The sequence below is a fragment of the Hemitrygon akajei genome, chromosome 13 (assembly GCF_048418815.1).
Source record: "Hemitrygon akajei chromosome 13, sHemAka1.3, whole genome shotgun sequence".
NCBI classification, from domain to species: domain Eukaryota; kingdom Metazoa; phylum Chordata; class Chondrichthyes; order Myliobatiformes; family Dasyatidae; genus Hemitrygon; species Hemitrygon akajei.
The window spans coordinates 95596433-95619559 of NC_133136.1; the positions used below are offsets into that span (position 1 = coordinate 95596433).

General features: G+C 39.3%; 1 protein-coding gene across 24 annotated transcripts in view; it reads left to right on the forward strand.

Moving 5' to 3' along the window:
* ank2b (ankyrin 2b, neuronal) overlaps positions 1-23127 on the forward strand; it is an 874534-nt gene that overhangs the window by 583857 nt on the left and 267550 nt on the right. For all 24 annotated transcript variants that reach the window (XM_073065114.1, XM_073065112.1, XM_073065128.1 and 21 more), the window contains one exon: positions 12020-12118. In XM_073065114.1, the coding sequence (XP_072921215.1) occupies positions 12020-12118 (99 nt within the window). The remainder of the gene's footprint in view (positions 1-12019; positions 12119-23127) is intronic.

Here is a 23127-nt window from a genome sequence, read left to right on the forward strand (position 1 = left end):
GCTGAGATCCCACTATCTCAGCTGGATCATGTTCAAAATCAAATGGCCACTACTATTGCCTTTCAAAAGATAAATAGTTCATGAAATCAGAAATGGATAATCAAGTTGGAAAAACAACATTTAAGGAAATGAGGTGGCACTCTTGGTAGAAATAGATAAGGTATGTGTCTGCAAGGTGATGTGTCTCCCCTATGAAGTGAGATACAAGCAAATACACCTTTATCAAGATAAATGGTTCCCAATTTTACTGACAGCACTTTACTTGATTGTTACAAACAGCAGAGTGTGCTTATAACATATTTCAATTCAAAATTCCTGAGGCAAGGTTTCTGGAATCCAGAGTAATCCTGACTTTGAACGTAGTGTAAGAACTTGTGTTTGCTAGATATCCCATATAACAGTCAAACATAAATCTGCACTGCTCTCAAAGTCAAAGTCACTGCCACCCTCAGTCTTGGAAACATTGCCTCAGGATTCTTGCATGGCTCTTTCTGCGAAGAAATGTCACAGATTGCACCCTGATGCATTGCAAAAATAAGTTTATTTCCAACCCAAGGAACCTGGGTTAATGATAAATATAACTTTTCTACTCGCATCTGGAAGGAGCATTTAGTTGAATTGCAGACTCTGAAGTGGTTTCCTTCATAGAGGGCATTTAGGTCCCTACAGAATCATCCCTGCCAACTTCTTTCCGTGCCTTGTCTCTATACATTGAGGTTGTGTCCTGCACACATAGGTCTTAAGAAGTTTGTACGTATTCCTCTGTCTCCCAGGAAGACTATCCCTTTGTTGCATTGTGCTTTCCATCCATGCCGGGTTGAGTGCCGAGCTGGCCACTCGGCCTCGTAAGAAACAGGGGTCGAGTCAGTAAAGTTCATACCATGACCCGGTTAATCCTGACACTACACATGCAGGCTATGAATGAATGAACTGTGCAATCATTTTTCAATAGCTAAGAGTGCTGGTTGTATCATGCTCTTTTAAAGGTTCTTTTTGGATTCAGAGCTGTAAGGGAAGATGCTACCAATGCATAAAATTCTCTCCCTGACCCCCACTGTTAATAGAACAGCAGCTTTACCACTCGTGCACTCGTGCAATTAAACAGTAACAAGTATTGCAAGTGCTTTGGAGCTTTGAAACAGCATTGGGAGATTGCTATCCATTTTAACTCTGGAGGAATGGTGCAGATGAATTTTTTGGCTTTATTCTGCTTTGATATCCTAAAGCACAACCCTACTATTTCACTGTGGGCAGTGTGAATGATGATCTTATCACTTTGTATTTGAAATAGATTGTGAAAAGATAACTACTCTCCGTTTATATTGAATGTGGTATGCTCTGAACATGTGAGGAGGAAAAAACATCTAATATAACCATATAACAATATAACAATTACAGCATGGAAACAGGCCAACTCAGCCCTTCTAGTCCGTGCCGAACGCTTACTCTCGCCTAGTCCCACCGACCTGCACTCAACCCATAACCCTCCATTCCTTTCCTGTCCATATACCTATCCAATTTTATGTTAAATGACAATATCGAACCTGCCTCTACCACTTCTACTGGAAGCTTGTTCCACACAGTTTCCACTCTCTGAGTAAAGTTCCCCCTCATGTTACGCCTAAACTTTTGCCCCTTAACTCTCAACTCATGTCCTCTTGTTTGAATCTCCCCAACTCTCAATGGAAAAAGCCTATCCATGTCAACTCTATCTATCCCCCTCATTATTTTAAATACCTCTATCAAGTCCCCCCTCAACCTTCTACGCTCCAAAGAAAAAAGACCTAACGTTCAACCTTTCTCTGTAACTTAGGTGCTGAAACCAAATGTGTGATTTAACTAACAACGAATGACTCATCAGAACATTTTCATCAACAATGGTCCAATGAAATTGCAAATCAAAAAGATCAACAGATTCTAAATGTGTATATCTACATCTGCAAAGCAGAAGCAGCTTGTACACACAGTGATCTGTTTTGAAGGGATTAAGTTGGACGTGAACCAGAATCAGATTTATTATCATGGACATATGATGTGAATTTGTTATTTTTCAGTGAAAGCCAAGATGTAAAAATTATACAATATTAACAGTGAAAAAAAGGAATAATGTGGTAGTGTTCATGGACTAAATAGCCGCCAGGATAACTATGGGTACTTTTTACCTTCTTTCATTCTAGTTTTCTGCTCACTAGCTCTGAATATGCATGCAGGAGAACAATAAAATTGAATGGAGGAAAATGGAATTGAATGGAAAAGTTGGGAGGTGCCAGTATTGTGTTGGTCAATGAAGCTTGCTTTAAATGATTGGAGCTCCCTTGAGATGCAATTTACTAGTTGCCATGGAATAGCTGAGCACTCAAACTCATTGAGAAGCAGAGAGGGATGTTGTCGGGTAAAGCATTGGTCCACTATGGCTAGTTATAATTATTCATGTCAATGATTCATTATCTTCTTAGATCATTTACTTTTAATGGATGTTAACTTTTTGTGCAAAACTGAAATCAAAATCTTGAGATCTTCACAAACACCTGATTCAAAAGATAGAGGAGAAGCTCTAGATGAAGTGTGTTTGGACTTCAAAAAGGCATTTAACAAGATGCCACAGAAGAAGCTGATGCATAAATTCTCAAGTATTGGAGAGAGTATGTTAATGTGGATGAGAAATGCCTTCCCTATGAAAATGGAATTAACAGTCTGGAAGGATGTAGCTGGTTAAGTACTCCAGAGATTGGTTCTTGGGCCTCAATTGTTTACTGATTACAACAAAAACCTGGAGGATGGAATGAGATTAAAGATTTCCAAGTCTGCCAGTGATATGAGGATAGGTGGAAGAGCATGGGACATAGGTTGAGTGATTGGGTGAAAACTGGCAAATGGTGTTTAATGTGCAGATATGTGAGGTCATGCAGTTTGGTCTGAGGAATCACAAGGTGAATTATTATCTAAATGGAGATAGACTGCAAGTAAGTGTGAAGTTTTGATGGGGTTTAGGCATTCATGTACATGAATCACAAGAAGTTAGAAAGTAGGTCCAACAAATCTTTAAGAAAGCAAGTGGTGTGCTGTTCTTTATTGCAAAGAGTTCAAGAATAGGGTGGCTTAGTTACAGTTATATAGTGCATTGGTGAGCCTACATCTGAGGTACCCTGCATGGTTTTGGTCTCCTTACCTTAAAAAGGATATCATGGCTTTCATTCCAAAAGATTCCACGAGGCTAATCCTAAGTTGTAAGGATAGATATTTTGTGGCTGTTTTCCTTGGAGTTTAGAACATTAAGGGATGATCTTATTCGAGATATTAGATCCTGAAGAGACTTTCAGTGGGGGAGTCATAAAGAAGGAGACAAAGCTACAAAATAAGGGAACCATCATTTCAAATTCATGTAGAAAGTTATTCTTTCTGAGAGTGGTCAGTCATTTGAATTCTTTGTCCCCAGGTTTGGAGGATGTCAGATCATTCAATATAGATAAGGCCATAAGACATAGGAGCAAAATTAGGCCTTTTGGCCCATCGTGACTGCTCTGCCATTCAGTCATGGCTGATCATTTTCCCTGCACCTCAACCCTGTATCCTGGCTTCTCTCCATAGCCTTTGATGCTGTGTCCAATCAAGAACCTATCATCTCTGCCTTAAATATACCCAACAACCTGGACTCCAAAGCTGCATGTGGTAATAAATTATATAAATTCACCACCCTCTGGCTAAAGAAATTTGTCTGCATCTCTGTTTTGAATGGACACCCCTCTATCCTGAAGCTGTGCCATTGTGTCCTAGGGAAACCATGGGAAACATCTTTTCCACATCTGTTCTGTCTAGGCTTTTCAACATTCAAAAGCTTTCAAATGAGATCTCCCCTCATCCTTTTAAATTCCAGTGGGTACAGACCCAGAACCATCAAACATTCCTCGTATGAAAGTGCTTTCATTCCTGGAGTTATCCTTGTGAACCTCCTCTGGACCTCCTCAAAAGCCAGCACAACTTTTCTTAGATGAGGAGCCTAAAACTGTTCACAATACTCAAGGTGAGGCCTCACCAGTGCCTTACAAAGGCTCAATATTACATCCCTGTTCTAAAATTCTAGACCTCTTGAAATGAATGCTAACATTGCATTTGCCTTACTCCCCACTGATTCAACCTGCAAGTTAACCTTTAGGGTGTTCTGCACAAGGACTCTTAAGTCCCTTTGCAGCTCAGATTTTTGAATTTTCTCCACATTTAGAAAACAGTCCGCACAATTATTTCTTCTACCAAAGTGCAAGACCATGGATTTTCCACATTGTATTTCATTTGCCACTCTCTTGCCTATTCTCCTAATCTGTCCAAGTCCTTCTGCAGCCTACATGTTTCCTGCCCCTTCACCAATCTTTGCAAACTCTTTTGCAGGAAGGGTGTGATTGGCAACTAAATATTCCTGGATTTCGTAGCTTCAAGTGGGATAGAATCGGATGCGCAAAGCTCACAAGCTCTTTTGCAAACCCTTCATCTGCAAACTTGGCAACAAAGCCATCTATTCCATCATCTAAATTATTGATATACAGCATAAAAAGAAGTGGTCCCAACATCGACCCTTGCAGAACATTACTAGTCGCTGGTAATCAGACAAGGATCCTTTTATTCTCAATCACTGCCTCCTACCAATCAGCCAATGCTCTAACCATGCCAGTAACTTTCCTGTAATGCCATGGGCTGTTAACTCAGTAAGCAGTCTCATGTGTGGTACCTTGTCAAAGGCCTTCTGAAAATCCAAATATACAACATCCACTGCATCCCCTTTTTTCTATTCTACTTGTAATCTCCTCAAAGAATTCCAACAGGTTTGTCAGGCAGGATTTTCCCTTGAAGAAACCACACTGACTTCGTCCTATCTTGTCCTGTGTCACCAAGTACTCCATAACATCATCCGTAATAAGTAAGTCCAATATCTTTCCAACCATTGAGGTCAGGCTAACAGGTGTATAATTTCCTTTATGCTGCCTTCCTTCTTTCTCAAGAAGTGGAGTGACATTTGCAATTATAACCATATAACAATTTCAGAATGGGAACAGGCCATCTCGGCCCTTCTAGTCCATGCCGAATGCTTACTGTCATCTAGTCCCACCTACCTGCATTCAGCCCATAATCCTCCATTCCTTTCCTGTCCATATACCTATCCAGTTTTTTTTTAAATGACAAAATTGAACCTGCCTCTACCACTTCTACTGGAAGCTCGTTCCACACAGCTGCCACTCTCTGAGTAAAGAAGTTCCCCCTCATGTTACCCCTAAACTTTTGCCCCTTAACTCTCAACTCATGTCCTCTTGTGTGAATATCCCCTACTCTCAATGGAAAAAGCCTATCCACGTCAACCCTATTTATCCCCCTCATAATTTTAAATACCTCTATCAAGTCCCCTCTCAACCTTCTATGCTCCAAAGAATAAAGACCTAACTTGTTCAACCTTTCTCTGTAACTTAGGTGCTGAAACCCAGGTAACATTCTAGTAAATCTCCTCTGTAGTCTCTCTAATTTGTTGACATCTTTCCTGTAATTCGGTGACCAGAACGGTACACAATACTCCAAATTTGGCCTTACCAATGCCTTGTACAATTTTAACATTACATCCCAACTCCTATACTCAATGCTCTGATTTTTAAAGGCTTGCATATCAAAAACTTTCTTCACCACCCTATCCAAATGAGATTCCGCCTTCAGGGAACTATGCACCATTATTCCTAGATCACTCTGTTCTACTGCGTTCTTCAGTGCCCTACCATTTACCATGTATGTCCTATTTTGATTATTCCTACCAAAATGTATAACCTCACACTTATCAGCATTAAACTCCATCTGCCATCTTTCAGCCCACTCTTCCAACTGACCTAAATCTCTCTGCAAGCTTTGAAAACCAACTTCATTATCCAAATCGCTACCTATTTAGTATCATCTGCATACTTACTAATCCAATTTACCACCCCATCAAACAGATCATTAATGTATATGACAAACGACATTGGACCCAGTACAGATCCCTGAGGCACACCACTAGTCACCGGCCTCCAACCTGATAAACAGTTATCCACCACTACTCTCTGGCATCTCCCATCCAGCCACTGTTGAATCCATTTTACTACTTCAATATTAATACCTAACGACTGAATCTTCCTAACTAATCTTCCATGCGGAACCTTGACAAAGGCCTTACTGAAGTCCCTATAGACAACATCCACTGCTTTACTCTCGTCAACTTTCCTAGTAACCTCTTCAAAAAATTCAATAAGATTTGTCAGACATGACTTTCCACACACAAATCCATGTTGACTGTTCCTAATCAGACCCTCTCTATCCAGATAATTACATATTACATAAGAATACTTTCCATTAATTTACCCACCACTGACATCAAACTTGCAGGTCGATAATTGCTAGGTTTACTCTTAAAACCCTTTTTAAACAATGGAATCACATGAGCAATATGCCAATCCTCCGGCACCATCCCTGTTTCTAATGACATTTGAAATATTTCTGTCAGAGCCCCTGCTATTTCTACACTAACTTCCCTCAAGGTCCTAGGGAATATCCTGTCAGGACCCAGAGACTTATCCATTTTTATATTCTTTAAAAGTTCTAGTACTTCCTCTTCTTTAATCATCATGGTTTCCATAACTACCCTACTTGTTTCCCTTACCTGACACAATTCAATATCCTTCTCCTTAGTGAATACCGATGAAAAGAAATTGTTCAAAATCTCCCCCATCTCTTTTGGCTCCACTCATAGCTGTCCACTCTGATTCTCTAAGGGACCAATTTTATCCCTCACTATCCTTTTGCTATTAATATAACTGTAGAAACCCTTTGGATATATTTTCACCTTACTTGCCAAAGCAACCTCATATCTTCTTTTAGCTTTTCTAATTTCTTTCTTAAGATTCTTTTTACATTCTTTATATTCCTCGAGCAGCTCATTTACTCCATGCTGCCTATATTTATTGTAGATCTCTCTCTTTTTCCGAACCAAGTTTCCAAAATCCCTTGAAAACCATGGCTCTCTCAAACTTTTAACCTTTCCTTTCAACATAACAGGAACATAAAGATTCCGTACCCTCAAGATTTCACCTTTAAATGACCTCCATTTCTCTATTACATCCTTCCCATAAAACAAATTGTCCCAATCCATTCCTGATAAATCCTTTCACATCTCCTCAAAGTTAGCCTTTCTCCAATCAAAAATCTCAACCCTGGGTCCAGTCCTATCCTTCTCCATAATTATATTGAAACTAATGGTATTGTGACCACTGGACCCAAAGTGCTCCCCAACACATACCTCTGTCACCTGACCTATCTCATTCCCTAACAGGAAATCGAACACTGCCCCTTCTCTAGTTGGCAAAAAACTACCCTGCCCACATTTTACAAACTCCAAACCATCCAGCCCTTTTACAGTATGGGCTTTCCAATCTATGTGTGGAAAATTAATATCTCCCACAATCACAACCTTGTGCTTACTACAAATATTTGCTATATCCTTACAAATTTGCTCCTCCAATTCTCGCTCCCCATTATGTGGTCTATAAGTATAAGTGTTCCTACACCTTTCCCATTCCTCAATTCCACCCAAATAGTCCCCCTAGATGAGCTCTCTAATCTATCCTGCCAAAGCACCGCTGTAATACTTTCTCAGACAAGCAATGCAACACCTCCTCCTCTTGTCCCTCTGAATCTATCACACTTGAAGCTACGAAATCCAGGAATATTTAGTTGCCAATCACACCCCTCCTGCAACCATGTTTCACTAACAGCTACAACATCATATTTCCAGGTATCAATCCATGCTGTAAGCTCATCCACCTTTCTTACAATGCTCCTAGCATTAAAATAGATGCATTTAAGAAACTCTCCACCTCTTCCTCTCTGTTTATCCCTAACGGTGCAAACAACTTTATTATATTTTTCTTCCTTCTCCACTACATCTTCGGTCTGAGTGCTCCCCTTCTCTATCACCTGCCTATCGTCCCTCACACACTGTCTACTAGCTTTCTCTATTTGTGAACTAACGTCCTCTTCCCTAGTCTCTTCAAATTGATTCCCAGCCCCCAATTCTCAGTCCTCTGGCACCATGCCAAAGTCCAATGATTTTTGAATGATCATTACTAATGTTTCCATAATCTCTGATGCTACCTCTTTCAAAACCCTAGGGTGCAGTTCATCTGGTCCAGGTGACTTATGTACTTTTAGGTCTTTCAGCTTTTTGAGCACCTTCTGCCTTGTAACAGTAACTCCACCCACTTCTCTTCCTCCACACACTACAACATCTGGCACACTGCTAGTGTCTTCCACAGTGAAGACTGATGCAAAATACTAATTTAGTTCACCTGCCATCTTCTTGTCCGCTGTTATTATTTCTCTGCCCTCATTTTCTAGCATTCCTATGTCCACTCTCATCTCTCTTTTATCTTTCACATACTTGAAAATAGCTTGACAAATCATCCTGTTTCTACCCTCACTAGCATATGGCACAGATAGCAATCCAGAAATTACTATCCTGGAGGCCCTGCTTCTCAGCTTTCTGCCCAGATCTCTAAGTTCTCTCTTCCAGCTCTGTGCCAATATGTACCAAGACATCTGGCTGCTCTGCTTCCCCCTCTAAAATGCTGTGAATAAGATCCAAGATGTCCCTAACCCTGGCATCTGGGAGGCAACATACTATCAGGGTGTCCCATTCACGTCCACAGAATCTCCTGTCTGTTCCTCGACTATTTAGGTAGAAATAGACTGAGGTAGATTGTAAAATTGAGGAACTGAGGGTTGCAAGTAACTGGTAGAAAAGTGGAATTGAGGTAGATAAGCAATAATGAGAATGTATGGTGAAGTGGGTTCGCAGGGCCTGGTGGCCTATTCCTGCTCCTTTTTGTTTGTGTTCTTATGAATTATAACATGACTATGTGTGGCTTCTGATGTAGGAGGTTAGTTTAAAGGAAAAAATTAACGCATTTTGCGAAGTTCACTCTAACCTACCTACCATCTGATATTTTTGGATATGTAATGGGTAGTATCCACAAGAGGAGTGAGATGGTTCAATAGTTCTGATTTAATCTGCATATCAGACTTTTACTCTGATGGTGGGTTGGGTTTCCAGGGGTTGGGAAAGCAGGCAGTTGCAGTGAGGCAAACTCAGCCTTGGGGAGATGGATAAGGAACAGGGAGTGGTCTGAAGGGGGTCACCCAAAATTCCACCACTGGAAGCCATCTTTCTCCAGGATTTGCCTAAAAGACTCGAAAACTTCTAAGATGTACCGTAGAGGGCATTCGGACAGGCTGCATCACCGTCTGGTATGGGGAGAGTTGTTACTGCACAGGACTGAAAGAAGCTTACAGAAAGTTATAAGATTAGTCAGCTCCATCTTGGGTACTAGCCTCCATAGTATCCAAGACATCTTCAAGGAGTGGTGCCTCAGAAAGGGATTGTCTATTATTAAGGACCTCCACCACTCAGGACATGCCCTCTTCTCATTGTTACCATCAGGAAGGAGGTACAGAAGCCTGAAGGCACACACTCAATGATCCAGGAACAGCTTCTTCCCCTCTACCATCCAGTTACTAAATGAATATCGAACCTATGCTTTCTTTATATTATTTCTGTTTTTGCAGTAATTTTAATTTAGCTATTTATATAGATATATGTATTTATTATTTTTCTATATTATCATATATTGCATTGTACTGATACCACTAAGTTAATAAATTTCACAACATATGCCAGTGATATTAAACCTGATTCTGATCTGTTATCAGATCTATACTGCAGTTGGTCCACCAAGCTCTCCACTCCAGGTCAGAGCTTAACTGCAACCATCCCCCCTCATTCTGTGACCTAAGGACTACTGCTCCATCTACCCACCTCACTACCTCTCAGTTATGGGGATGGACCTATCTGCTCTCACACCATTCCATTACCCTGACAATCTTGCCTAGTGTAGTAACTGTCCAGCCCTTAATCTGTCCTGAGAAAACACATTTCATCTCAACTGAAATTTCTTGAATTCACCAACTTCTGTGTTTTCTGAATTAACTCAATTAAGTATACTTTTTATATCAGCAGTAATATTTTAAAAATCTCAGGAATTAAACTTTTTTATACATTAGTCCGTGAGCCAGTGGGTTGGTCGGTACCATCTGAGGGGAGTAAAGCTCATAGTGATTTTTGACAAGGTATACATCTCTAGAGTTAGAAAATTTGTGATAGCATTGCACCAGTGGTAGCTTTATGTGTGCTTGCATGCATTTTATAGCACTACCCTAAAATAAGCATTTCTGAAAAGTGACCAATATAAAGTACAACATAATGTATTCAACCTAGTTGTATTTTGTCATCAGTGATCCCTCAACATTGAAATTTGTCACAATGATAGCTGAGTTCAAGCTCTTTTCATCAAATGTTGTTATAAAATTCTACATTGAAGACTATCTCATTGGTGGCACTCGCAGTACAGTGCTCAATTTCAGTAGAGTGAATCATTTCATTTTTAGAAAAATATGTGTGTTGTTTATTTTGGAAAAGTCAATAAAAACCCTAGGACACATATAATCACGTGGATTTGTAGTGAATTGATTCAGGAATTCAAATAAATAATCACTTTTTGTATATATTCCATATTAATGTCGGTACAGCAGAAAATGTTACCCCACCCCCCAAAAGGTAAAAACCTCATTTGGAGAGATTTCTGGAGTTTTATCAATGTCATATAATTTTCCATATTGTTGTATCAAATCAAAACAATCTTAAGCTTTTGTCATAGCATATAGAATTACAGCACAATAATTCAAATGTGGGGTTCCACACGGCCATAGCCAAGCCCCATTTGGTTGTAAAATGAACATATTTAATCAAAGACTGCTTTCCATACTTAGTTTTCCATACTTTCATAACCTATTAATAATCATAATAATTTTCCTAGTCTTCCATGTCTTCTACATCTTCATCTGAACTTTCCACACTCTCTGAGGTGAATGCCTGGTTCTCATAGTCTGCCAGCCTACAAATGTCAGTACACCTGAGGCCATTTGCAACACACATACATCCTGGGAGTGAACATTTTTTTGGATAGTTACAGGCCAATAGACAATAGGTGCAGAAGTAGACCATTCGGCCCTTCGAGCCTGCACCGCCATTCTGAGATCATGGCTGATCATCTACTATCAATACCCGGTTTCTGCCTTGTCCCCATATCCCTTGATTCCCTTATCCATAACATACCTATCTAGCTCCTTCTTGAAAGCATCCAGAGAATTGGCCTCCACTGCCTTCCGAGGCAGTGCATTCCAGACCCCCACAACTCTCTGGGAGAAGTTTTTCCTTAACTCTGTTCTAAATGACCTACCCCTTATTCTCAACCCATGACCTCTGGTACTGGACTCTCCCAGCATCTGGAACATATTTCCTGCCTCTATCTTGTCCAATCCCTTAATAATCTTATATGTTGCAATCAGATCCCCTCTCAATCTCCTTAATTCCAGCGTGTACAAGCCCAGTCTCTCTAACCTCTCTGCGTAAGACAGTCCGGACATCCCAGGAATTAACCTCGTGAATCTACGCTGCACTTCCTCTATAGCCAGGATGTCCTTCCTTAACCCTGGAGACCAAAACTGTACACAATACTCCAGGTGTGGTCTCACCAGGGCCCTGTACAAATGCAAAAGGATTTCCTTGTTGCTGGTCAGATGTTTTAGGGCACTTGTCTTCACTTTGCCTCCAAAAGTGCTTACAGTGTCACATCCTGTATATGCGCAAATCCTGTATATACACACAGAAAGCTACCACCGCTGCAATGCTATCACATATTTTCTAGCACTAGGGGTGTATACCTTGCCAAAAATCACTATAAGAATTATTCCCCCCATATGGTACCGGTGGCCCAAATTTGGGGTCCTGGTTCACGGACTACATTTAATTGTTTGTTTCAAAGCTTTATAATGCCCGAGTTCCCTGCCATATCGACATGTGTTTATTGTTCCACCCATTCATTAATTCTTTTCCTTTCTTCAGCGTGGAGAAACTGCATTGCACATGGCTGCACGAGCTGGACAGGTGGAAGTTGTTCGTTGTCTCCTGCGCAATGGAGCCCAGGTGGATGCAAAAGCCAGGGTAAGCATCTGGATAGGAGAGCATAACACTATTTATTAATGATACCTTTATTGATGCTGATGTAACTTTAAAAACATTTCATGGTGCCAAGTTGTCAGGTGAACAAGCCTTTGAAGCTTTAGAGAAAAAGTAATTTCCATAAAAGGACATATTCCCATTCTCATTCAGCCATTTCACTGCCAGAGTTTGGAGGAAAAACTGGAACATGGCACAAAATTAAGATGAAGAGGTTGTAAAGTCATTTTATTTTCTTAATCCAGTGTAAGGGGACTGTTCATATCACAGGTAAGGCTATAGTACAAATAGAGAAAGCTTGGAGACAGTGCAAGAGGGAGGATAGGCAGGTGTTACAAACATAGAGACTCTCTCTCAGTGGGAGAGCATTTTGGAGATAGTGAACACAATGCTATCTCCTTTACCATAGCATTAGAGAGGGATAGGAACAGGCAAGTTGTCCACCTGAACTAGAGGGGGACTAACATCCTTGCGAGAAGGTTTGCTAGTGCTGCTCCAGAGGGTTTAAACTAGATTTGTAGGGGGAGGGGAACCGGAGTGTTAGAGCAGATAGTGAGGTGGAGGAGGATAAAGGTCATGCGAGAGCTGCAAGTATAGTACATGGAGTAAAGCCAGATCTAACATATAAAGAGGCTTTGAGGAAAGAGGGACAGAATAAAAGGTGTAAAGGTAGTAAGGTAGAAGGGTGTACTTCAATGCAAGAAGCATCAAGAACAAAGGTGATGAACTGAGAGCTTGGATACATACTTGGAATTATGATGTAGTGGCCATTACGGAGACTTGGCCGGCACCAGGGCAGGAATGCATTTTCAATATTCCTGGATTTCAGTGCTTTAAAAAGGATAGAGAGGGGGGGAAGGGGAGGAGGGGTGACATTACTAGTCAGGGATATGATTACAGCTACGGAAAGAGTGGGTATTGTAGCAGGATCTTCTTTTGAGTCAGTATGGGTAGAAGTCAGGAACTGGAAGGGAGCAGTTACTCTATTGGGAGCATTCTATAGGCCCCCTGGTAGCAGCAGAGATACTGAGGAGCAGATTGGGAGGCAGACTTCAGAAAGGTGCAAAAATAACACCTTTTTTGGTGACTTTAACTTCCCTAATATTGATTGGCACCTGATAAATTCCAATGGTTTAGACGGGGCAGAGTTTGTCAAGTGGATTCCTGTCACAGTATGTTGACAGACCGACTAGGGGGAATGCCGTACTAGATCTAGTATTGGGTAATGAACCGGGTCTCAAATCTCTCGGTGGGTGAGCATCTGGGGGACAGTGACCACCGCTCCCTGGCCTTTAACATTATCATGGAAAAGGATAGAATCAGAGAGGACAGGAAAATCTTTAATTGGGGAAGGGCAAATTATGAGGCTATAAGGCTAGAACTTGAGGGTGTGAATTGGGATGATGCTTTTGCAGGGGAATGTACTATGAACATGTGGTCGATGTTTAGGGATCTCTTGCAGGATGTTAGGGATAAACTTGTCCCGGTGAGGAAGATAAAAAAATGGTAGGGTGAAGGAACCATGGGTGACAAGTGAGGTGGAAAATCTATTCAGATGGAAGAAGGCAGCATACATGAGGTTTAGGAAGCAAGGATCAGATGGGTCTATTGAGGAATATAGGGTAGCAAGAAAGGAGCTTAAGAAGGGGCTGAGAAGAGCAAGAAGGGGGCATGAGAAGGCCTTGGTGAGTAGGGTAAAGGAAAACCCCAAGGCATTTTTCAATTATGTTAAGAACAAAAGGTTGACAGAAGTGAAGATAGAACCGATTAGACATAAAAGTGGGAAGATTTGCCTGGAGGCTGTGGAAGTGAGCGAGGTCCTCAATGAATACTTTTTTTCAGTTTTCACCAATGAGAGGGAACTTGATGATGCTGAGGACAATATGAATAAGGTTGATGTTCAGGAGCACGTTGATATTAAGGGAGAGGAGGTGTTGGAGTTGTTAAAATACATTAGGACGGGTAAGTCCTCGGGGCCTGACGGAATATTCCCCAGGCTGCTCCACGAGGCGAGGGGAGAGATGGCTGAGCCTCTGGCTAGGATCTTTATGTCCTCGTTATCCTCAGGAATGGTACCGGAGGATTGGAGGGAGGCGAATGTTGTCCCCTTGTTCAAAAAAAGTTGTAGGGATAGTCCGGGTAATTATACACAAGTGAGCCTTATGTCTGTGGTGGGAAAGCTGTTGGAAAAGATTCTTAAAGATAGGATCTATGGGCGTTTAGAGAATCATGTCTGATCAGGGACAGTCAGCATGGCTTTGTGAAGGGCAGATCGTGTCTAACAAGCCTGATAGAGTTCTTTGAGGAGGTGACCAGGCATATAGATGAGGGTAGTGCAGTGGATGTGATCTACATGGATTTTAGTAAGGCATTTGACAAGGTTCCACACAGAAGGCTTATTCAGAAAGTCAGAAGGCATGGGATCCAGGGAAGTTCAGCCAGGTGGATTCAGAATTGGCTTGCCTGCAGAAAGCAGAGGGTCATGGTGGAGGGAGTACATTCGGATTGGAGGATTGTGACTAGTGGTGTCCCACAAGGATTCGGTTCTGGGACCTCTACTTTTCGTGATTTTTATTAACGACCTGAACGTGGGGGTGATAGGGTGGGTTGGTAAGTTTGCAGACGACACAAAGATTGGTGGTGTTGTAGATAGTGTAACGGATTGTCGAAGATTGCAGAGAGACATTAATAGGATGCAGAAGTAGGCTGAGAAGTGGCAGATGGAGTTCAACCTGGAGAAGTGTGAGGTGGTTAACTTTGGAAGGACGAACTCCAAGGCAGAGTACAAAGTAAATGGCAGGATACTTGCGAGTGTGGAGGAGCAGAGGGATCTAGGGGTACATGTCCACAGATCCCTGAAAGTTGCCTCACAGGTAGATAGGGTAGTTAAGAAAGCTTATGGGGTGTTAGCTTTCTTAAGTCGAGGGATAGAGTTTAAGAGTCGCGGGGTAATGATGCAGCTTTATAAAACTCTGGTTAGGCCACACTTGGAGTACTGTGTCCAGTTCTGGTTGCCTCACTATAGGAAGGATGTGGAAGCATTGTAAAGGGTACAGAGGAGATTTACCAGGATGCTGCCTGGTTTAGAGAGTATGCATTATGATCAGAGATTAAGGGAGCTAGGGCTTTTCTCTCTGGAGAGAAGGAGGATGAGAGGAGACATGATAGAGGTGTACAAGATATTAAGAGGAATGGATAGAGTGGACAACCAGGGCCTCTTCCCCAGGGCACCACTGCTCAGTACAAGAGGACATGGCTTTAAGGTAAGGGGAGAAAAGTTCAAGTGGGATATTAGAGGAAGGTTTTTTACTCAGAGAGTGGTTGGTGCGTGGAATGCACTGCCTGAGTCAATGATAGAGGCAGATACAGTAGTGAAATTTAAGAGACTACTAGACAGGTATATGGAGGGATATAAGATGGAGGGTTATATGGGAGGCAGGGTTTAAGGGTCGGTACAACATTGTGGGTTGAATGGCCTGTACTGTGCTGTATTGTTCTATGTTGTAAGTTAGGAAAGTGTTTAATTGGAGTAAGGGGAAATATGATGCTATCAGGCAGGAATTTGGGAGCAGGAATATGGCAAATGTTCTCAGGGAAATGTACGGAAGAAATATGGCAAATGTTTAGGAGATATTTGTGTGGGGTTTTGCTTTGGTATCTTCCAATGAAACAGGGAAAGGATGGTAGAGTACAGGAACCGTGGTGTACAAAGGCTGTTGTAAATCTAGTCAAGAAGAAAAGAAAAGCTTACAAAAGGTTCAAAAAACTAGGTAATGATAGAGATCCATAAGATTATAAGGCTAGCAGGAAGGAGCTTAAAAAAGAAATTAGGAGAGCCAGAAGGGGCCATGAGAAGGCCTTGGTGGACAGGATTAAGGAAAACTCCAAGGCATTCTACAAGTATGTGAAGAGCAAGAAGATAAGATGTGAGAGAATAGGACCAATTAAGTGTGACAATGGAAAAGTGTGCATGGAACTGGAGAAGAGAGCTGAGCTACTTTGCTTCAGTATACACTATGGAAAAGGATCTTGGCAATTGTAGGGATGACTTACAGCGGACTGAAAAGCTTGAGCATGTAGATATTAAGAAAGGGGATGTGCTGGAACTTTTGGAAAGCATCAAGTTGGATAAGTCACCGGGACTGGACGAGATGTACCTCAGGCTACTATGGGACACGAGGGAGGAGATTGCTGCGCCTCTGGCAATGATCTTTGCATCATCAATGAGGAAAGGAGAGGTTCCGGAAGATTGAAGTATTGTGGATGTTGTTCCTTTATTCAAGAAAGGGAGTAGAGATAGCCCAGAAAATTATAGACTAGTGAGTCTTACATCAGTGGTTGGTAAGTTGATGGAGAAGATCCTGAGAGGCAAGATTTATAAACATTTGAAGAGGCATAATATGATTAGAAATAGTCACAAAATGCTGGCAGAACTCAGCAGGCCAGACAGCATCTATGTGAGGAGGTAGTGACGACATAGGAGTGAGTATAGGAGTAAAGAGGTCCTTCTGCAGCTGTACACAGCCCTGGTGAGACCCCACCTGGAGTATTGTGTGCAGTTTTGGTCTCCAAATTTGAGGAAGAACATTCTTGCTATTGAGGGAGTGCAGCGTAGGTTCACAAGGTTAATTCCCAGAATGGAGGGACTGTCATATGTTGAAAGATTGGAGCGACTGGGCTTGTATACACTGGAATTTAGAAGGATGAGAGGGGATCTGATTGAAACATATAAGATTATTAAGGGATTGGACACACTGGAGGCAGGAAGCATGTTCCCGCTGATGGGTGAGTCCAGAACTAGAAGACACAGTTTAAGAATAAGAGGTAGGCCATTTAGAACAGAGATGCAGAAAAACTTTTTCACCCAGAGAGTGGTGGATATGTAGAATGCTCTGCCCCAGAAGGCAGTGGAGGCCAAGTCTCTGGATGCATTCAAGAGAGAGTTAGATAGAGCTCTTATAGATAGCAGGGTCAAGGGATATGGGGAGAGGGCAGGAACGGGGTACTGATTGTGTATGATCAGCCATGATCACAGTGAATGGCAGTGCTGGCTAGAAGGGCCGAATGGCCTACTCCTGCACCTGCTGTCTATTGTCTATTGACATTTTGGGCCGAAACCCTTCATCAAGAGGTCTCCCGATGAAGTGTTTCGGCCCGAAACGTCGTCACTACCTCCTCCCATAGATGCCATCTGGCCTGCTGAGTTCTGCCAGCATTTTGTGGTTTTTATTTATTTCCAGCATCTGCAGATTCACTCATGTTGCCTTAGAAATAGTCACCATGGCTTTGTGAAAGGCAGGTTACAAGCCTGATTGAATTTTTTGAGGATGTGACTAAATACATTGATGAAGATACAGCAGTAAATGTAATGTATATGGATTTCAGTAAAGCATTTGATAAGGTACCCCATTCAAGGCTTATTGAGAAAAGAAGGAGGCATGGGATCCAAGGGGACATTGCTTTGTGGATCCAGAACTGGCTTGCCCACAGAAGCCAAAGAGTGGTTGTAGACAGATCATATTCTGCATGGAGGTCGATCACCAGTGGTGTGCCTCAGGGATCTGTTCTGGGACCCCTACTCTTCGTGAAATTTATGAATGACCTGGATGAGGAAGTGAAGGGATGGATTAGTAAATTTGCTGATGACACAAAGATTGGCAGTGTTGTGGATAGTGTGTAGGGCTGTCAAATGTTACAGCAGGACATTGATAGGATGCAAAACTGGGCTGAGAAGTGGCAGTTCAACCCATTTCATTTTTAGAATCTTTTTATTGGTATGTAATCTTCTACAGCATATATGTCAAACTCAAGGCCCGTGGGCCGAATCCGGCCTGTGGTGGAATTATCTTTGGCCCACGAGATAATATCTAATTACTATTAAAGCTGGCCCCAGTAATCGAAGCGCCTATGGCGTATGATATGGCTAATGCTGAGTTTATTCAGGTACCAGGTTTTCAGGGTTTTTAGTGTTTATTCGGCAGTCTTCTTCATAAGAAACGGAATTTGTAAAGTGAAACACTTTGTAGTTATAGCAGAGACTGAGACACATGAGAGCAGGCTGAAAAAACGGAGGCAACGAAAGCTGCGTTCGCACGCGTCCGACTGATCCAGCCCGCATGAAGCTGCATTTTGCTCAATCCGGCCCGTGACCTAAAATGAGTTTGACACCCCTGTTCTACAGCTATAAAATGATACAAAACTTCAACAGATTAATATGTGTACAATTAATAAAGCTGAAGAAAAAAAAAGCTGATTGTAATATATTAAAAATGAAAAAAAATTATATATATATATATATATAGGAAAAAGAAGGGAAAAAAGAACCCTGTCTAACTAGGAAAAAAATACCCACTGACTACAAAAAAAGGGGGAAAAAAACATTAGGAATCAACTTCCTGGAGCAATACGTTTGACCATCATCTAAATATATAAAAAATGAGTCATCAACCACCAATTCATATTTATAAAAAAATAAAATTGGAAGGAAACCATATAGAATAATTCAAATTAAATGATAATATTTGGCAAAAGAACCTCATCTTCTCTCAAAATCGAATCGAGGATCAAAAGTTCTACTTCTAATTTTTTCCAAACTGAGACATAACATTACTTGAGAGAACCATTCAATTAATGTAGGGGAAGAGATGTCTTTCCATTTTAATAAAATAGCCCTTCTTGCCAATAGTGTAACAAATGCAATTACATGTTGATCTGAGGATGAAATACCCTGAATATGATGCGGAACTATTCTAAATAGAACAGTCAAACTATTAGGTTGTAAATTAATTTTCAGAGCTTTAGAAATTGTAGAAAATAAAGATTTCCAAAACGATTTTAATGAAGAACATGACCAGAACATATGTGCCAAAGTAGCTACTTCAGTTTTACATCTATCGCCGTAGTTGTCTATACTAGGAAATATTTTAGATAGTTTCTCCTTTGTTAAATAATAGCAGTGAATAATTTTAAATTGAATTAAACAGTGGTTGGCACATATAGAAGAAGAATTTATGTTTTTCAAAACTCAAAGCCGATCTTCATTAAAAAGGTCCTATTAAGTTCTCTCTCCCAATCTTGTTTAATTTTTAGTGGTAGGTACTCCTATTGTGACAAAAATAAATTATAAATTCTGCTAATGGAACCTCTCACTAAAGGATTCAACTTCAAAATGGTATCCAACAAATCAGATTCTTGTAAATATGGAAACTTGGGTAAATATTGTTGTAAAAAATGTCTAACCTGAAAATATTACAAAAAATATGTATGAGCGAGAGAATATTTGTTAACTAACTCTTCAAAAGTCATCAATTGACCATCACAAAATAAATCTGTAAAAGAACAGATCCCTTTATTTCTCCATAGGAGAAAAATGGGGTCAGTTATTGAAGGTTTAAATGAAAAGTTTCAATATAAAAAACTAGACAACTTAAATTGTTTAAGATTTTAAAAATTACGAAACTGAACCCAAATCCGTAAGGATTGTTTAATAACCGGGTAAAGATTTAAATTTGGAATTTTAGAGAGCTGTAAAGGTAATGGAGCTGCTAATATTGAAGTTAAATTAAATTGTTTAACAGCTTTTAATTCCATATCAACCCATAATGGTTTTTGGTTCTTATCGAGCCAGTATAACCAAAAACATAATTGTCTGATATTCACAGCCCAATAATACAGTCTTAAATTAGGAAGTGCAAGTCCACTATTTTTGTTAGATTTTTGTAAATGAAACTTGTTAATTCTTGGTCTCTTATTGTTCCATATAAAGGAAGATATAAGAGAGACAACTTGATCGAAAAAATTTTTAGTTCAAAAGATAGGTATATTTGGAAAATATATAAAAATCTAGGTAAAATCATCATTTTCACAGCATGGATATGACCTATTAAAGAAAGAGTAAGTGGATTCCATCTAGAAAATAGTTGTTTCATGGAGTCCATTAAAGGAACTATATTAGCTTTGTAAAAATCTTTATATTTTTTAGTAATTATAATACCTAAATATCTAAATGTATTAACAGTTCTAAAAGGAATATCATTATATATACTAACAGGGACATTTAATGGAAACAATTCACTTTTATTCAAGTTAAGTTTATATCCTGAAAATTTACCAAAATCTTAAAGTGTTTCCAAAAGATTAGGAATTGATTCCTCAAGATTCTAAATAAAAACCAAAGTATCATCTGCATAAAGAGAAATCTTATTTATGGTTCCATTCATAGAGATACCATGAATATTTTTAGTTTCACATAATGTTATAGCTAAAGGCTCCAATACAAGATTAAATAATAAAGGGCTTAATGGACATCCCTGTCTAGTACCATGAGAAAGTGAGAGAAAAGGAGACCTGCAGTTATTAGTAATGACAGTGGCAATAGGATTCTTATAAATCATTTGAATCCACCTATTGAAATTATTACCAAAACCAAATTGTTTTAATACTTTAAACAAATATGGCCACTCGACTCTATCAAAAGCCTTTTCTGCATCGAGAGAGATAACACATTGAGGTTGCTTAGATAATGATGAATATATAATGTTCATCAATCTTTGAACATTAGAGAAAGAGTAACAGCCTTTAATAAAGCCCATTTGATCCATAGAGATGATTTTAGTTAAAATATTTTCCACGCGATTAGCCATTATTTTAGAGAGATTTTTTGCGTACACATTTAATAGTGAAGTAGGTCTATATGATGAACATTCAACAGGATCTTTATCTTTTTTAAGAATTAGGGAAATAGATGCTTCATAAAAAGAAGAAGGTAAATTACCCTTCTCAAAGGATTCATGAAATATTTCCAAAAGATACGGAGAAAGTAATCTTTCAAATTTTTTATAAAATCCCACCAAATAACCATCAGGTCCAGGAGCTTTACCTGATTGCATTAGTAAAATAGCTTTCTGAATTTCATGCTCGGTAATTGGAGCATCAAGTATCTGTTGATCTTCAACTGAAATTTGTGGGAATTTAATCTTATGTAAAAAAAGCCTTCATTTTGGAGGAATCTGCAGGAAATTGAGATCTATAAAGATCAGAGCAAAAATCTTGAAAAATATTATTAATGTCCTCATGGTTACTTGCTATATCTCCATTATTTTTAAGAATCTTTAAAATTTGTCTTTTAGCTCTAACTGCTCTTAATTGGGAAGCTAAGAGCTTATTGTTTTTATCCCCAAAAATATAAAATTGACTTTTTAACTTAAGCAAATATCCTTCAATAGGATATGTTAGTAATAAATTATATTGTGATAGTAATTCTACTCTTTTAAATGAAACAACATTTGGAGAGATTGCATTGATGTTATCTAATTCTTTAATTTGTTTAGAGATTTTATCTAATTCCATTCTTGTTTGTTTCTTCAGTTTAGCTATATACGAAATAATTTGACCACGTAAATAAGCTTTTAATGTATCCCAAATTACTAACTTTGAGCTGTTTCCTATATTATTAAAGAGAAAAAACTCTTTTATCTGAGCTTCAATAAACTCAACAAATTCTGAACTTTGTAATAAATGTTCTGGAAAATGCCAATATAGTCTGGTAGAAACAACATCTTTCAGTTCAAAAATTAAGTTTAAAGGAGCATGATCAGAGATAGCAATCACATCATACTCACATTTCTGAACATTAAATAGAAGTCGAGGGTCTACTATAAAATAGTCGATTCTTGAATATTTATTATGAACATGTGAGAAAAAAGAGTATTCTCTATCACTAGGGTGCATATGTCTCCAGATCTCAAATAAACCATAATCAATTAAAAAAGAATTAATAAGTGATGCAGAGCGATTAGGGAGTTGATGTTTGGATGATGACTTATCCATTAAAGGATTTAAACAAGTATTAAAATCACCACCCATTAATAACATATATTCATTTAAATCAGGTAATAGAGCAAAGACAGCTTTAAAAATGAGGGATCATCAACATTTGGTCCATAAATATTAACCAAAACAATTTTCCTATTACAAATTATTCCTTTAACAATCAAAAATCTACCATTAATATCGGCTATAATATCCTCCTGATTAAAAGGAATATTGGAATCAATAAAAATAGAGACACCTCTAGTTTTACTCTGGGAGTCTGCATGAAACTGAGGATCCTTCCAAAATTTAAAAAACTGATTTTTATCACATAACCTGATATGCATCTCTTGAACAAAGGTTATATCAGGCTGGAATCGGTTAATAACTTTAAATGTTTTCTTACGCTTAATAGGATGATTCCAACCACAAACATTCCAAGTTAAAACATTTAACTGTGTAGATATCATCATGGAACTTTGTATCTAAAAAGAGTAGTTAGATGCATGTCAGGATAAAGTAGTCGAAAGTGGCGGAGATGAACAACAATAAAAATAATTGGCGTATGCTCCGGGATTCCATAATGGGGATAAAAAAAGAAAAAGAAACCCACCCGAACTACAAAGCCCAGAAACAAGTTAATATCAATCGACGCAAGCCCCAAGAAAAGCATGGATGCAAATACAAACTCCGCCTACCTAAGTAATAAAAAAAGTGTAAAAAGTAATCTCCGTCTCCCTCTACCGAACATAAAACTCATTACAGTCGACATATATCTCAATATAATTAACTTAGAAGGAAAGTGTTTTTCTTGTAAAACAAAATGACCTTCAATTTGAAAGTAACCTTCATAATATTAGATAAGGGAAGAAAAACACATCCAAAACAATTCTTGAAATATTTGCTCAAAAGAAAAACAATCGTCATCTTTAAATTGTCCAATATATCTTTAAAACATAAGGAAATCCAAATAATTACTTAAAAGATCTTTACAAAAGCATAGGAAACAAAAAAAAAACAATTAATTCATTTAAATGCTGCAGAGAAAAAATTCTAAATGGTTCAAACTTATCTACAGTCTATCAACAGTTCTCCCGCTATGTCTTCTGAGGTTAAAGCCATCCAAACCAGTCTTTTTCAGAGATAAAAATGCATTTTAAGGTAAAGACTTCCTGTAACCATCA